We start from the raw sequence: 17,142 nt of genomic DNA, 5'->3' as shown, positions 1-17,142 counted from the left end.
TTTTCCTTTTTTGTGCTGTCCTTGTCAGGCTTTTGTATCAGAGTGATGTTGCCCTTGTAGAATGTGTCAGGAAGTGTTCCATCTTCCCTAATTTTTTGGAATAGCTTGAGAAGGATAGCTGTTAAGTCCTCTCTAAAGTTTGGTAGAATTCCCCAGGGAAGCTGTCTGGTCCTGGGGTTTTCTTTGGAATGCTTTTGATTACTGTTTCTATCTCTTCACTTGTGATTGGTCTATTCAGATTGTCTGTTTCTTCTTGATTCAGTTGTGGGAGATTGTAAGAGTCTAAGAATTTATCCATTTCTTCTAGATTGTCCATTTTGTTGGCATATAGCTTTTCGTAGTATTTTCTCATAATCTGTTGTATTTCTGTGGTATCCGTTGTTATTTCTTCTCTTTCATTTCTCATTTTATCTCAGAGCTTTGCAAGTCTGGCTAGGGGTTTGTCAATTTTATTTATCTTCTCAGAGAACCAGCTCTTTGTTTCATTGATCCTTTCTACTGCCTTTTTTGTTTCAATAGCATTAATTTCTGCCCTGATTTTTATTATTTCTCTCCTTCTGCTGACTTTGGGTTTTGTTTGTTCTTCTTTTTCTAATTCAATTAGGTGTAACTGGAGATTGCTTATTTGGGATTTTTCTTGTTTGTTAAGGTAAGCCTGTATTGTGATGAATTTCCCTCTTAATACAGCTTTTGCTGCATCCCATGTGAATTGATATGGTATGTTTTCATTTTCATTTGTCTCCAGGTATTTTCTGATTTCTCCTTTAATTTCTTTGATGATCCATTGGTTGTTCAATAGCATGTTGTTTAGTTTCCACATCTTTGTCCTTTTCTCAGCTTTTTCTTGTAATTTCTAGCTTCATAGCATTATGATCAGAAAAGAAGCTTCTTATTATTTCAGTGGTCTTAAATTTATTGAGGCTTGCCTTGTTTCCCAACATATGTTCTATCGTTGAGAATGTTCCATGTCTGCTTGAGAAGAATGTGTATTCTGCTGTTTTTGGATGGAGGGTCTATTAAGTCCAACTGCTTTAGCTTTTCATTTAATTCCACTGTTTCCCTGTTGATTTTCTGTCTGGATGATCTATCCATTGATGTGAGTGGGGTGTTGAGATCCCCTACTGTTACTGTGTTATTATTAATATCTTCTTTTAGGTTTGTTAATAGTTGTCCTGTGTACTTTGGTGCTCCTGTGTTGGGTGCATAGATATTTATAAGTGTTATTTCTTCTTGATGGAATGTCCCTTTGATCATTATATACTGCCTGTCTTTGTCTCTCTCTACCCGACTTATCTTGAAGTCTACTTTGTCTGATATAAGTATTGCGACACCTGCTTTCCTTTGTTTGCCATTAGCTTGGAGTATCGTTTTCCATCCCTTCACTCTGAGCCTGTGTTTGTCATTGGAGCTGATATGTGTTTCCTGGAGACAGCACGTTGTTGGGTATTTTTCTTTAAGCCGTCTCGCCACTCTGTGTCTTTTTATTGGAGAATTCAATTCATTTACCTTTAGGATGGTTATCAATATATGAGGGCTTAATGCTGCCATTTTGTCACTCATTTTCCAGTTTTCCTGCATTTCCTTTCTTTTTCTTCCTGTGTATTTTGGTCTACCAATCAAGTTATGTAGTTTTTAATGTTGTATTTGTGTCTCTGTTCTGCTTTTTTGTTTAGTTGTTACCCTGCGGTTTGTATTCAAGATCTTATGGATAGGATAGTCCCTTTTCTGATGGCCTCTAATTTCCTTAGACTAATCCGATTTAGTCCCTTTCCTCTCCTCTCCTAAATTGTTTTTCTCACATCTTATTCCATCTTGTGTTATGAGTGTGTGGTTAAAATGACAAGATTATCTTTGTTTTTGGTGTCTCTCTTCCCTTTGTCTTTAATGCTATACTTGAGTGTTTGCTATCCTTCTCTGATTCTATCTATTCAACTGCTCACTTCATGCTTTGTAACCCCTTTCTCCCTTTTTTTTCCCCCCTGATATGAGGTCCTTCCTGAGGATTTCTTGGGGGCGGGGGTCTCGTGGCTATGAACTCCCTTAGCTTATGTTTGTCTGGGAAAGTTTTTATTTCTCCATCATATCTGATGTATATTTTCGCTATATAGAGTATTCTTGGCTGAAAGTTTTTGTCCTTCAATGATTTGAATATGTCATTGCAGTCTCTCCTAGCCTGTAAGGTTTCTGCAGAGAAATCTGCTGAAAGCCTGATAGGGGTTCCTTTGTAAGTTATTTTCTTCTGCCTTGCTGCCGTTGGTATTCTTTCTTTGTCATTCATTTTTGCCAGTTTTTCTACTATATGCTTTGCAGTAGGTCTTTTTACATTGACATATTTAGGAGTTCTAGCAGCTTCTTCCACATGGATTTCCTTCCCCAGGTTTGGGAAGTTCTCTGCTATTATTTCTTTGAACAAGCTTTCTACTCCGTTCTCTTTCTCTTCACCTTCTTGAATACCTGTAATTCTTATGTTGCATTTCCTAATTGAGTCAGATATTTCTCAGAGACTTTCTTCATTTCTTTTTAGCCTTAGTTTTCTCTCCTCTGTCTGGAGCATTTCAACATGTCTATCTTTGATTATGCTGATAACGCTCCTCTATGGTGTCTGCTCAAGTGTTCAGGGAATCCATATTTTGTTTTATCTCTTCCATTGTGTCTTTCATCTCCAATATTTCTGATTGATTCTTCTTTATAGTTTCAGTCTCTTTTGTGAAGCAGCTCCTGAACTCATTGAATTGTTTTTCTACATTCTCTTTCACCTTGTTGAGTTTTTTGATGATAGCTGTTTTGAATTCTTTGTCATTTAGATACATATTTCTGTGTCCTCAGGATTGATATCTGGGTACTTGTCATTGTCTTTCTGGTCTGCGATCTAATATAGTGTTTGATATTGCTAGAGGGACTTTTGTTCTTTCGCATCCTCGCATCATTTGGTCACAGTTACCACCTATCGCCACTGGGTGGAGGTCAAGAGCCACGTATTCTGAGCCCTCTGCCTTCATCTGAAATCCCAGGGGTGGGAGCCACGCTGAGTGGGTGTGGGAAGGGGCAGTTTCTCCTGCTGCTCTCAAGGTTTTCTCCCTCTGCTCTCCTGGGGTGTTGGTTTGATAAGGTCATCCCCACCCCCCCACCCCCAACCCTGAAAGCTTTTGCCCCAGTAGAGGGCTTCCCTCTAGGCTGTGAGGGCCCTTGGGAGTCTCCGATGTTCCCGTGAATGAACGTCCCCTCCTCCATTCCTTCCCTCTCAGGCACCTCCCATGGTCGTGGATTGCAGTTTTTAAGGTGAAGGAGTGAAGGTTTCTCTTACCCCGTTCCACCTCCTCCGAGGGGGCTGCAGTCTCTCCGCCCTCCGTCATATGGCTGCATGGGTCTCTCCCACATTTTTTGCGTTGTTTGGATGTCCTCTGTTGGAGTATGGATTTTTTCTTGTTGTATATTGGAGGGGAAAGATTTCTGAGACACCTCACTCCGCCATGATGCTGATGTCACGCCCCAGACGCATTCTTAATGAAAAAGTTTCTTATATTTCAGTTTAGTTACGTTAAATATGTGTGATGAAGAGGCTCAGTGTCTCAAGTGGTGATGTTACGTCACTGGGTTTGTGCTAATACAGTGCACAAACATAGAGCACCTACCAGCACAGCATTCAGTGGTGCTGTGAAAATGGACTTGTACTTCGTTTCTGAATCCCCAGTCCAGAGCTGCAGGTTGTCCTTGGGCAAATCTAGCCAGAGGAGGGGGGGGTCATCCTGGGGAGTAATCCTGAGGGGCATTCCAGGGAGAGTCTGGGTGGGCTGGGAGTCACAGGGCAGCACATGTTGGCCAATTCTAAAGGCCGTTTGTACCTTCCTTGTCACCCCCCTGCAGGGTGACAGGTCGGGACTGGATATTCCTCCTAACTGATGTCCAAGGAGGATGTGTTTTTGGCCGGTGACGTGGTCTGAGTTGGGGAGGAATTCCTCAGCACATCGAGGTTTGATGGAGTTGTATGCGAGGTGCCATTTGCTGTTATAAAACATAGGTCTCAGGGGAGGATTGTGTGGTAGCTGCTGGTCTTTGAAACAAAAAGGGATCTAATTAACTTGAAAATGAGCCTGAAACACTAACAACACATTCGTGACTAGAGAGAAAGATTTGGAACACAAACATATAACACTTTCCTCTCTGGTTGTTGGAGCATCCTTATTCGGCTTCAGGAAGCCTCAGGGACCTTTGCTGTGGAAGCGCATTGTTCCTGATTCCTTACCTCTACCTCCCAGCAGTGTCCAGGCGCTTCGCAGTGGGGTTTGGGTGGAGCTTTGACGTGAGGAAGTTCCTCCTGGAAGGGTTTTGCTGATGAGAAACAAAGCTCTCAGAATGTGGGGTTTGCTCATAGGCATTTCCATCCTCATTCCCCGTTGAGCTGTGGTTGGTGTATGTATGGCCTCTTGAAGCAAATCGTTCTTTAGATGGTTTTATTTTTAGGGCCAGGTCTAAAACGTGGCTGTGAATAAATTCTTTCTTGAATAAGGCCAAAAGAATGACTGTGATACTGAGCAATGGAAAGAAGACTTACAGGCAGTTTTGCTATAATGTGATACACGCATTCCTAAAAATCACCACGCTGTGCAGTCATGCACTAAAACCACAGGGCTTATGGGGGAAATGGGATAGTGGGCCAGCACTCAAAAGCTTTGTCACTGGCACATTTAGAAGTAAGATAGGACCCTAATACAAACAGTAGCATGATTTGACATGTTAAATGGCTAAGGAAAACATAAGTACTACAGTAAATGTGGCACTTTATCTTGAAAAAGGCTGCAGTCTGCTGGTGGAAGTGGGTGTCGGGGGAGTTAGGTGGGTTGTCATGAAGTGCTCTAGGGCTCCTGACGTCACTCAGCTGTAACCCCTCCTGTGGGTGGGGTGGCTGTTGGAGGTGTGTGTTGTGTGTGTCCCTGTTCAGCTAGACTTAGCTGAGTGTGACTGTGTGCTCACCAGTGTTCTCCAGACAAAATCAGGCCCAAACACAGATGAAGTTTGCAGTGTGCTCCCGTTGTTCCTAATAGATCGAGTCATGTGGGAGCAAAACTTTACAGCAGCACTGATGGTATATTAATGGGTTTTTGTTTTTGTTTTTTGAAGACAGCTAAGAATGAGCATATATAGCCTTAAATCTGGAGGTTCCTATGGATAGGGGAACTGAAATTGAAGGAGACTCATATAATTATTTATAAAGGAGTCTTTTAATGTGTTATGGACAAAAGGGATACTAGTATTTTACGCCTATCTTCCACATTGGTTTGAAAAGCTTTCTGTTAATGAATTCAATTTGCAGATTATATAATCTGAATAAAACGGTAGGCTCTTGTATAGTTAAAGAGGATTGGGTTCAGTAGGTGTGGATAGATAGCAGTATTTTGCAGTGTTAAACTCTGTGAAGGAGGGTTGGTGATTCTGTAGACCCCACGGTGCTTGCTCTCTGACTTTGGACTAGAGAAGGTAATGGCCATGCATATCCCAAATACCGAGAACTAGTTCTGAACTTTTCTTGCTGTTTAGAGCCATACTGCCTTGACAGCATATTAAACTTACCAACTTTTGATTAAACAACCCTAAACTAAAAGGCACTTAGAGAAATACCAGTTAAATCTTTATCTGTTTAAAAATAATATCCCAGAAATTTTTATCTGGCTTTTGGATGCTGTAGTCTGTTTTGAAGTGGTTTTTACCCTGATTATGTCAGTAGTATATTGTAGAAATTTACAAAGTACCAGGAATATAAGAATAACCCCTATCTCTATCATCAAGAAAGAGCCGTTCCTAGTAAACTCGCATGTAAGCATTGTTGATCACACTGTGTATATGCCTTTGTTATCTTTAGTTTTCATTTCTTTCGTGTATAATTCTGGGGTCACAAAGTGAAAGAACACAAGCTCAGGGTCAGATCTGCAGACATGGCCCAACTTTCAGGTATCCTATATGGACTTAAATTAGATTACCTATGATGAGAGCTTGGCGTATGTAACATGTAATATAGAGGGTAGGTGCTATGATGTACTTACTGACCTGTATTTTAAAAATCTGCGTAATGTCATGATAATGGCTGCTTAATATGTGTCAGATGATGCGCCCCACAAGTTGGTTAACCATTTCCTAGTTTTAGAAATATGCTTTTCTGTTAATTCTGTCATCTCTCACTTTTAGATCTCTTTCTATTAACTGATTTAATCTTGATCTTGGGTCCTACTTCCCTACTTCTTTGCGTGTCTAGTAGTTTTTGGTTGCTAAGCATTGCTGCGTTTTATGTTTGGAGTGCTAGGTTTTGTTGCATGCTCTTAAAAGTGTTGGGTTTGTTCTTGCGGCCAGTTCTTACTTGCCTATCAGTTTGATTCTTTCAAGGCTTATTTTTAAGCTTTGTTAGTGTAGTTCTAGAGCATCCTTCATTCTAGAGCTACGTTAGTTCCACGACCAACATGTGCCTGTTCCGGGCTCTACCCTGTGTCCCGTGTGTTCACTGAGGTCTCTCCACTCTGGCTGGTGCGGACTCCCAGCCCTGTTTGAACTCTGGCCGTGAGTCAGTTTACAGGTAGTTGTTCTTTCCTCAAAAGTTGTTCTCTGCCAAGTCTTGTGGAGGTTCACCCTATGCATGCTCAGATTGGTGTTCAACAACGACTCACGAGGATCCCTACACAGTTCTGGAACTTTCTCCGTAGCTCCCTCCTTTTTGATACCCTGCCACACAAATTATAGCCTCCTGGGCCTTCTCTCCTCAGTCTGTGTTCTCAGTTACAGGTTCTGGCCGGGCTGTGTCTGGGCCCCCTCCCTGCACCTGCAGTGTGGAGACGGCCTCCAGCAGAAGGCCCGGTGGATTGCTGGGCTTGGCTTGTCTGTCCCCTTCACGCTGGGGCCGTGGTTCTGCATGGCCTGTCACCCGGGCTCTGAGACAGTTGTTTTGTGGATTTTGTTCAGTTTTCAGTTCTCACTGGCTAGTGAGGAAATCCAGATACCGTTTCTCTCTTCAGGTTGGAAGCAGAAGCCACTTTTCATTTCTAGAGAGAGACGCTTTTTGACACAGTGCATTTTAACAGGTTAACAGTAATGTTTGAGGGTATCTTTTCTGCTCTCGAACATGTTAAAAGAAAACCATTTATTAGGAGAGACACTAAAATGGGTTTTTCCTCGCTGAATTAAGTGCCTTTAGGTCCTTGGAAAGCATTCAGTGGCTCTGAAACCAAACCTTAGGAGCCATCAGGTCACTGGGACAGCTTGTGCTCCTGTTTGTGACGGAACTGTTCGTCTAGTGAGCCGCACGAAGTTTTCACATGGTTTACCTTGTGGGGTGTTTTCCCCTGAATCTCTGCGTTTACCTTTTAGTTTAGTCATTAACAGTTGATTCTGCTCTAAATTACTGTCCCTGCATTGGCACGAGGTGATCAGCTGTGTGCCATTCGGAGGCCCCTTACCTTCTCATCTCTAAGTGGAGGGAGCTGGACTAAAGGGACTTCAGGGTCCCTTCCATTCATTTATTCAGTAAATGTTTGTCGAGCGTTCTAAGCACTGGGAACAGACAGGGACCCTGCTCTTACGCAGCCTAGTGGAGTACAACAACAACGTTATATTATAAATAAACAAATGGAAAAGAAAGAACTTTGATGAGGAGTGCTACCAAGAAAACAAACTCGGGCAAAGTGAAATGGTGATAGGATGGGACCCACATTAGGTGGGGTGGTCCAAGAAGGCTTGTCTGAGGAGATGACATTTGAGCTGCAGACCAGACAAGCAGAAGAAGCCACCATTTGAAGCTCTAGGGCAAGGACATTCTAGGCAGAGGTAAGACCAGGTACAAAGGCCCTGAGGTGAGCACAGACGTGGACGGTGAAAGAACATGGCTGCTTGTCATGAGTGAAGGGCCAAGGGGCATCAATGATGGGGGGGACCTGGCTTGGTGCTGGCAGTCTGTGATTCCAAGACTCAGCCCTGCTATGAATATTTCTCTACCTAAATAGGCCCCAGTTAGATGTCGCATGGCCCCATAGGTGGATAACAGAAGGTCCCAGGAGTCATATTGGGGTAGGTGTGGTGGTCGAGGCACTGGCAAGATCACAGAGTCTACCATCAGCAGGGACTGTATTGGCACCAGGGAGCAGTAGGGGTTTAAGAGGACGATGAAGGCCGAGTTTCAGCAGTCCTGGTCAGCGTGAGCCAGCATGAATACCCTTCCTAAATTTGCAGGACCACGGACAGCTCCATAGGACCTGTTGCCCCAAAGATGATGTTGGGCTTTTGCTGAAGCTCACATATAAAGGCTACATGGACCCCAGAGCCTAGAAGTGCTGCTTCCATAGGGAGAAGCCATCAGGAAAACTGCTTAGAGAGTGCAGGAATGTGTGGCTTTCAAATCGGGAAAGAAAAGACACTGACAAGCAGAGCAGTTCAGGGATGGACGGGGCTGACCCACAGCCGGCCGGCTTTGTCCTGGTGGAGGGCAGCCGACGAGCGCTTGGCATCCTCCGATTTCGCCAGGGTCATTCTTACTGTGCTTTAATACAGCACCAACTAAATCTCCAGCTCAAGGTTAGTGACTCTTAAAGACCCAGACAGCTCTCACTTGTCATTATTAGCACACTGGCATGTGTGGTCTGCAGGAACCGCCTCCTCCTGAGAATGCCAGAGCCTCCAGCCTGTCTCCACTCGTCCCTTTATCACATCATTCTTCACCCCCATGTTGTGTGGCCTCCCATCTTGCCTCTGCACAGGCTTAGTCCTGATGTGATTTCTTTAGGCAGGAAAATTGTGATTGTCAGCCATCATCTAAATAACAGTATCCTGTCACCTGCCATTGTATTTCTGTGTTCCTTAAAACAGCATTTTGCTGGGCCAGCCCAGTGGCCTTGTTAAGTTCGGGCACTCCACTTCGGTGGCCTGGGGTTTGCAGATTTGGATCCCTGGCACAGAAGACCTACGCACTGCTTATCAAGCCATGCTGTGGCAGTGTCCCACATACAAAAAATAGAGGAAGGTTGGCGCAGATGTTAGCTCAGGGCCAATCTTCCTCACCAACAAAAAAAGCATTTTGACAGATTCTTGATTTGAACATTTATGTTTTTATTCAACTATTTTTCTTTGTCTTTCATTGTATCCTATAGTCTGGCTTTTTTAGTTAGCACTCTAATGAAACAACTTGCTCGAGTTTGTTGATGGCCTCTAATCTCCCCTCCCATTCCCTCTTCTCCATTCTCCACCTCTCTGTGGCATATGCCTCTATTGACAGATCCTCATTGCCATGGCGTTTTCTCCATCCTTTGGGGAAGCCTATGGGGATTCCCTTCCTCCTCCTCTCTTGCCTCCTCGCCCTGCACTCTCTAGGAGGCCCACTTTCTTGTTCTTCCCCTTGGTGCTCCTACTTCTGAGTTCAACCATCATTTCTGGGCACCAGCTCCCAAGTACTTACCTCCAACCCTGACTCCTCCCGCCCCAGTTCTGGGCTCTGTAGCATCTTCACCTGAATAATCACCGTGGGTAAAACTGAGTTTCTCCTCTTCTCCTCCTCCTCTAGCTACGTCAGACTCCCCTGTGGTTGCCCCGTCTCTCCTGGGCACCCAGGCTCAGTGGTTCAGAATTACTCTGTTTCTCTATGCTCAGGAAGTTATCTGGTCTTGTTGACTCTAGCTCTCAATTCGAGTGGGGTGAGGAATGAGGGACAGAGAAAAGTGGAGACAGCAAGTGTAGACCAGGTGAGGCTGTGATGGATATGAGAATAGAGGGCAGTGCTGAGAAGAAGAGCAGATTAGAGTGGGCATCTGAGAGTAGAAGAGACTGGAGAACGCTTTCAAAGACAGAGAGGGGAAGGACCTGATAGAGGAGAAGTTAAAGGTTAAAAGAAAGAGAAAGGATCCTTGCTAGCTTCCTCAGAAGGATTCAGCAACACCCTTTCTTACTGGTAACAGCTTATCAAATGCTCTTTCAGTTAGAAATATGCCGGGTTACACATCCTTTAGAAACTTATCCTATAGGTTTGCCAGCATTGGAAAGACATAAGCCAAGGTTACACATCGCAGCATTGTTTGTAATATCAGAAAATCGCTGAATATAAGTGTTTATTGCACTGTGGGTTGGTAAATGAATCATAGAACATCCACTCAGTGGACTGCTGTGTAGCCTTGGGAAGGAATAAGGAAGCTGTGACCTGATAGACAGCAATTTCTAAGATACTGTCAAATGAATAAAAGCAGGATGTAACAGAACACTATGTGTATATAATATCATTTGTTTTTTTTTAAAGGGGGAGATGGTGAAGAAGAAATATTGATATCCTTATTTGCTTGTATTATGCATGGAGATACTCTGCAAGGGTACCTGGAAACCAGAAATGGTGGCCAGCTGGAGGGTCAGGGTCCTGGGGTGGGGTGGGGGAGGCCTTTTGCCATGGATCTTTTTATATTTTTAGGCTCTTGAACTATATACATGTACTATAAGCTCTTCCAAAATTTCAAAACATTGAATTTATTTTTTTAAGAAACCCTCCAAAATATTTCTGCCAGTTGACTGAAAGTCAGATTGTTTAACCAAGGAGACTGACTTCTCTAAATGCCCATTCATCAGTCGTTTCTGATAGCTTTGGCTCATTTTCTTTCACTTTGAAGGTAATATTTCTGACCCATAATTAATCATGTTCTTCCCCTCAGAAAACTTCCGTCATTGCTAATTTTATTAGTAGAGCCTCATCCAGGCTTCCTTCATTTCTTTCCCTTGCTTCTACTCCCCAAAGGCTCTGTACATTCATTACCAGCTTAGATAGTATTTAGACGAATCATATCAATAAGATAATTATTTACCTTACGACTTGAATTCTTACCCTGACATAGCTTGGTAACCCTAGGAAAGTATTAAGTGAAACTGTCGACTTTATTATAATAAGAAGTATTAAGTTCAGGAGACCGTATCTTTAAGACTGACTGAAAACAGCACCGGGTTAATGTCGAGGAGCTGCCACAGGAGGGAAGGTTAGCAGAACATTTCATGTGGCAGGAAAGAGAGCTGTCTTCAGCTGCTTAAAAGGCTGTTGGAAAACGTGGTAGAGCTGGGACCAGTGGACAGACGGTGTACTAGTCACATCCCAGGGCAGCAGAACAAAGAACTGAGCGTTTCCGGTGCCCCACTAGAGGGCAGCGTCTGCGGTGGCGGCTGCGGCCGCATTCCATAAACAGCAGGGACAGACGGGTGCGTTGCGTGTCTGTACAAGTCAGTCTTGATTCAGAAAAAGAAATTTCAGCTAAATGGCAGATAGCCTTGGCTCTAATAAGATATTTTCTTGAATCAATTTCCTTTTTTCTTTCAACTTCTGAGACCTATTCTCTTTTAACTCCATTCTTCAAAAGTCCCAAATTTTGTAGCCTCTTTTCAGCAAGTATCTTTCCATCTTTATTTCTTCGGCAAGATAAGCAAGAGGGTGATTTCCTTGTCAGACTTAGAATGGGAAAATGCCTTTAAAAGGAGACTTTGAAAAGGTTCTAATTTTTAACATTCCTGCATTAATATGTTAAACCTGGGTTTGTAATGAGCATTTTTACTTAATTCGTAGACAACACTGGGGAGTGAATTGGTAGCAGGACATCACAGACGACTGTGATTTCAAACTCTTGACAGGTACATCTCCGTTTATGGATGCGTTAACAGCCAATGGAACAACCAACATACAGACATCTGTTACAGGAGTGACAGCTGGGAAAAGGAAATTTATTGACGAGAGAAGAGACCAGCCTTTTGACAAGCGGTTGCGTTTCAGTGTGAGGCAAACAGAAAGTGCCTACAGATACAGAGATATTGTCGTCAGGAAGCAGGACGGCTTCACCCACATCTTGTTATCAACAAAATCATCCGAGAATAACTCACTAAATCCAGAGGTGAGAGATGTCCCTTGGCTGGTTTGTGCTTCCTGTCTCTCCACGCCCCTGCTGGCCGAATTGGTGCTCTTCTTTGTGCTCTTTCTAACTCTCCTTCTGGGCCGCCTCACAGTGCCCACCAGAAGGTAGGAAGCAGCGGTCAAGTTTGCAGGCTTGCTCCTTAGAACGCTTGTGACTGCAGGAGATTGGGGACCGTGTGCATGTGTCGAGGTCCATCTTCCTTCTAAGGGGTGGGGGCTGGGAGGGGAGGCAGAGTTCTGCACAGGGGAGGTGGTAGTTGTGTCTCCGTCCTTCACCTCGGGGTCAGGAGGTCTTAATCCTCGGGGCTTCCCTGAAGTCACGTATAAAATGTGCGGGCACACGTGCTTTTCTTTAGCTTTCATCAGGTTCTCGAAGGGTCCTTGGTTCAAACAAGATTGAAGTGCCTGGTCCGCAGCCCCTCAGGAACTGAACGGTCCTTCCTAGTCAGTCTTCAGCATCAGCATCACAGTGGGGCTTAGTGCTAGAGAGATCCCAGCGTGTGCTCACTGCTCATAGTAAAGTTAGCTGCCAAGGATCGAGGCAGACTGGTGCCTGCAGAGGTTCGGAAACTAGTTCTGTGAAGTGTCCAAAACCAGAAGTAGTTGAACCTGCACTGCACCTTACTTAAAATTTTACATTCTAGTAGTCATTTGTTTTCCACTTGTGAGCAGCTAGGTCAAGTTTTTTCCAGACAAGAAAACCAAACCGCTGTGTGTCTGGCCAGGGTCACATGACGAGCCGGTTGAGGAGTGCTTCTGGGCACATTTTTGGACTAGAGTCTCTTCATTGGTGATTTGTAAATGCTTCACGAAGATCATTTTAAATGGTTCTGTGCCCTTCTAAAACTACTCCTCCATGTTAATGTGTTTGTTCTTAATACTCTTCTGCACCCAGCTCTTGGGGTTTCTCCCAGGTGTGGTAGGCTGGTGTTTAAAAAAAAGGAACTGAACTGGTTTCTTTCATCTGGTTGAATGTGCCACCTGCTGTCCAAACTGTAGAAATGCCAGGTGGGCAGACCTTGTCTCCTGAGAGCCACAGTGGCTCGAATATTCAGGTAACTTAGGTGCACACGTCTTTCTAATTATACTCTCTTCATAATTACCTATGTAATTATGCTCTGTCTCCAGCCTTCCTAGTCTCTCGTTACAGAAATCTGTCAATTATTTTAAAGTGTGGTCGTTATAGGGAACAACGTCAGGCTGTAAAGCACTGTGTGCAGATCCTGATTGTCTGGTAATCGGGTGCTCTTGGCACTGCTGTCGGGAATGCTCTGCCACTTGAACTTCTGGTGACTTGCAGGTGATGAAGGAAGTCCAGAGTGCCCTGAGCACGGCCGCCGCTGACGACAGCAAGCTCGTGCTGCTCAGTGCCGTGGGCAGCGTCTTCTGCTGCGGTCTCGACTTTATTTACTTTATACGGCGTTTAACAGATGACAGAAAAAGAGAAAGCACTAAGATGGCAGAAGCTATCAGGTACGCATGAATGGTATCCGTAAACATCGGTCCAGTGTTTTGCTTTCAGCGTGCCAGTGCCTGATAGAGCAGGCTTAAACAAGCCTTGCAAATAAAATGTGTCTCTCCTTCCGAGAGACACTAGTAGCAAAATTAATTAAATCGTTTTCCTTTTCTGTGGGCCTGGCATCAGTTACTACTTTCCTTGAGCAAATGACCGATTTCAGGGCAGGCTCAGTCCCAGCGGTGCCCGGGGATGTGTGAATGATGGAAGTCTGCGTGAGCGTGAAGCCAGTTTCCATCATTGGTTCTGTGAGTGTGTTCTGTCTTCAGTCCTTAAGTAAAGATGCATTCTCTTTCACATCATAACTTACTGTTTGCTTGGTTATAAAATAAATTGGCTAGGCTTTATGACAAGCTCCTTCCGTAACATCATGTGGAAAGGTTTTTTAGTACAAGTGGTACACATTCTTGTTCAAGTTCATCCAACGACACATAAAACTAGATAATATAGAAGAAAAAGTAAAAGTAAAAGATCCCTTTCTCTCAGCCCCCTCCCCCCAAGGTGTCCACTGCTCGTTCATCTGTCTCCCCAGCAGTCTTGTAAACGCCTTCAAATATGTGTTCCATGCACACACAGATAACATAGATTCATTTTTGGTTGTGTTAAATAAATGGAATTATACTATGTGTTGTTTTCAACTTACTTCTTTCGTTTAACAGTATGACTTTAGATATTTCCATTTCCTCTGTCTTTGGACTTCCCACTGCTCTATCATAACAGGCTAAAACGCTTTCCCTAGAGCCACTCAATTCTGCTAGGCGTATCCAGGTGTATGTTTTGCTTATGTCCCCACTTCTCATGCTGATCGCTGTAAGTATATAAAAATGTCTGATTTTTCAGAGATTAATTTTATTTAAAGTGAATGAAACCCAGTCACCAACCAGAAAGACTGATGTACAGCCCCACCCCTTCCTGAAATGCCATGCCCTCAGTGAGCCCGTGAGCCCTTTGGGAATGCCTTTGTCGTTTACAGAAGGGTGGAAGCTGAGGGGTGCAGATTTGCAGATGGCAGTGAAATTGGTTGGATCTTCTCCAGAATCCCCAGATATTTGAAGAGTTGAAGTTGAGCTTCTTTTGATAATTATTGAGCTCCAAGTGGCTGGGACTCTAAGCACTGACTTGAGGGCACAGGGCTTCCTGGTCCCTTAAACTGCTCCAGGGGTGCACACCAGGATTGGTGGGGGTGCTTTTCTGGTTTGGTGGGTCTGAAGCCAGGTGGGCACCTCTATCTGACGGATCTTCAAAGACAGGTCTTATGGGCGCTGCTGTGAGAGCCCATCAGAGGGGTCCCGGAACCCCACACCTTGGGGTTATAGAGTATCTATCACCTTGGCCTTTTATAACATTTTTAATCATTTTCAGAATTACTATCTTTCATCATACTGTACACACATGTGCACATATGTGCGTGCAATACAGGAGGTTATCTATTCCTTAATCTTTGTGAACATTACCATTTTTTAGGCTATCATATGATAGTTATTGTTTTCAAAAATAGCTTGAAATTTTATAATCCGATTTTATTAAGTATTATTTCTGGTTTCGTAAGCAATTTCAAACTTATATACTAGATGGGACCATCTTGTTACTCAATTTCGAATTAGACTTCTTGGTCACTGCACATAATTCCTTGACAGATTGTCAGTACCTCTGAGACAACGTGCAGATGTTCCCAGTTATTAATCCATCCCATCCTTTCATGATGAATTACGTGAATTTAATTTTCATTTTTTAAATACAAACTGCTATGCCTCAGATGGTGTCTTAGTATATTTTCTGTAAGATCACACTGACTTTACACATAATATTGTGATTTGGGATCTCTGCTGTAGTAAGAGAATGGGATTTATGCCACTGCCTTCTCAGTTCTGGCTCACTTGCCCGCTGGAAGTTTCCCTAAGCCCTGCTGAGTCTAGTCCAGCCTGGTCTTCCAGTGTTAATCACGCTGCAGTGTTGGGTTAGGAAAAGCAGAGGAAAGACAGATCAAGAGACCTCATTTGTTAAACTTGTAGGTCACTTTAAATGTTTATTTTCATGAGCTGCCCACTCCCATTTCCTCTCCAAACCCTCCCGCTCCCATGCCACTCTCCTCACTCCGCACAAAAAGCTGAATTAGTATTCTAGGAAAAAGCTAAATCCTCCTTTAGGGAAATCCACTTGGTTCTTCTTAAAATGAATGTATTTTTGTCAATGTGAATTTTTCTTAATGGCAGGATCCGGAAAATAATTAATTATACCAGATTCAGTTAACCTTTACTCTTGCTCATTTGCATTTAAATTAATTTTTATATGTAGAAGATTAGCTTATACGTATAAAGCTTTTGGCTTATACACATAAAGCTATTCCTATGTATAGTTTTTGTTTCTATGGTGTCTTGTCTCGAATTCCTTAAAACTTTGGGGCAGAGAATGTCATTGTAGCAAGTTTCCAAAAGAAAAGTGAGAAAGAGGAAAATTAGGTTTCACGTGGATTGCCAGGTGTCCACACAGCTAATTCTTTTATCAGGATTGTTGGTGATAACCAGTGTGCAGATTAATTGTAATAAAAACATTCAGCACATTAGTGATAACAACAAGATTATTATGATCAGCTTAGAATATTAGGCTTTTGAAGTCTTGGGTCTGAGGGCCATGAGCCTCCTTTCCCCAGAAGGGGGAGGGTCTTCTACCACCACGAGTGAGGCGAGACCAGCAGGGCTTTGGGGGGAGAACAAAGTGAGTGAGTAACTGTCCCCTATGGGCTGCCCTCTTCCCCATTCAGTCCTGCTCCCTACAGTCACAGTGACGGGAGAGCACAGCTGAGACAGGGCAGTGAACCGACGGTTAAAACTTCTGACCCCAGGGCCTCATGTTCCCTCAACAGTTCCTAGACTGTCACGCTTCCGTGATTTTCTAACTCTTTGGTGATGTCTGTGAAGTAGTAAATGTTCTTAAAAGAATGGATATAATTTTGGTTTTGTTTAATTATAAATCTTTTTAAGCTAATTTTGTGGCAAATATAATTTCTTTCCTTTCCCTGCTATACTCAACACTGTCTTTCACTCAATTCACAGATAAATCAAAGGAAACTGAAATTTTAGTTCAGTATGGTACATTGAGCACATCTGGGTGTTCATTTGTTTTGATTTTAAGTTTTAAAATATACTTGCTTTTGGGGCTGGCCCTGTGGTGTTAGTGGTTAAGTCTGGCATGCTCTGCTTTGGTGGCCCAGGTTCGTGGGTTCAGATCCTGGGTGCAGACCTACACCGCTCATCAGCCATGCTGCAGCAGCATCCCTCATACAAAATAGAGGAAGATTGGCACAGACGTTAGCTCAGGGCTAATCTTACTCAAGCGAAAAAAGAGGAAGATTGGCAACAGATGTTAGCTCAGGGCCAATCTTCCTCACCAAAATAGATATATACACATACACACATTTACTTTACGCCCACCAAAAGCAACAGGCAGGCCCTCTTTGAATGCGGGGCTCTTGAGAGCTTCATCCCCCGGCCTGAAGGCAGCCCCTGCCTCCCCACCTGCAGCCTGTGGCTCCATGTCCAGCTCACATGACTAAGCTTTGTGGCCCTGGGAAGTTTGTACTCAACAGAAAAGCATTTCTATGAAACATTTTATTTTTTAAACAAAACAAATTTCTCTGTGGACCATGGTTGTTCTGGCATGGTCACACGTCAGAATGGCCAGGTCGTGTCCTCTGAAATGGGAAGAGGTCCTCAGTCATGCCCCTCCC

At 43.6% G+C, this 17,142-nt stretch overlaps 1 protein-coding gene across 2 annotated transcripts in view; it reads left to right on the top strand.

The window, feature by feature from the left end:
* CDYL (chromodomain Y like) overlaps window positions 1-17,142 on the top strand; it is a 192,937-nt gene that overhangs the window by 160,530 nt on the left and 15,265 nt on the right. For both annotated transcript variants that reach the window (XM_044773322.2, XM_070515675.1), the window contains exons 3-4: window positions 11,623-11,879; window positions 13,200-13,372. In XM_044773322.2, the coding sequence (XP_044629257.1) occupies window positions 11,623-11,879; window positions 13,200-13,372 (430 nt within the window). The remainder of the gene's footprint in view (window positions 1-11,622; window positions 11,880-13,199; window positions 13,373-17,142) is intronic.

Source organism: Equus asinus, chromosome 8, assembly GCF_041296235.1.
Source record: "Equus asinus isolate D_3611 breed Donkey chromosome 8, EquAss-T2T_v2, whole genome shotgun sequence".
NCBI classification, from domain to species: Eukaryota; Metazoa; Chordata; class Mammalia; order Perissodactyla; family Equidae; genus Equus; species Equus asinus.
This window is presented reverse-complemented; position numbering and strand designations above follow the sequence as displayed.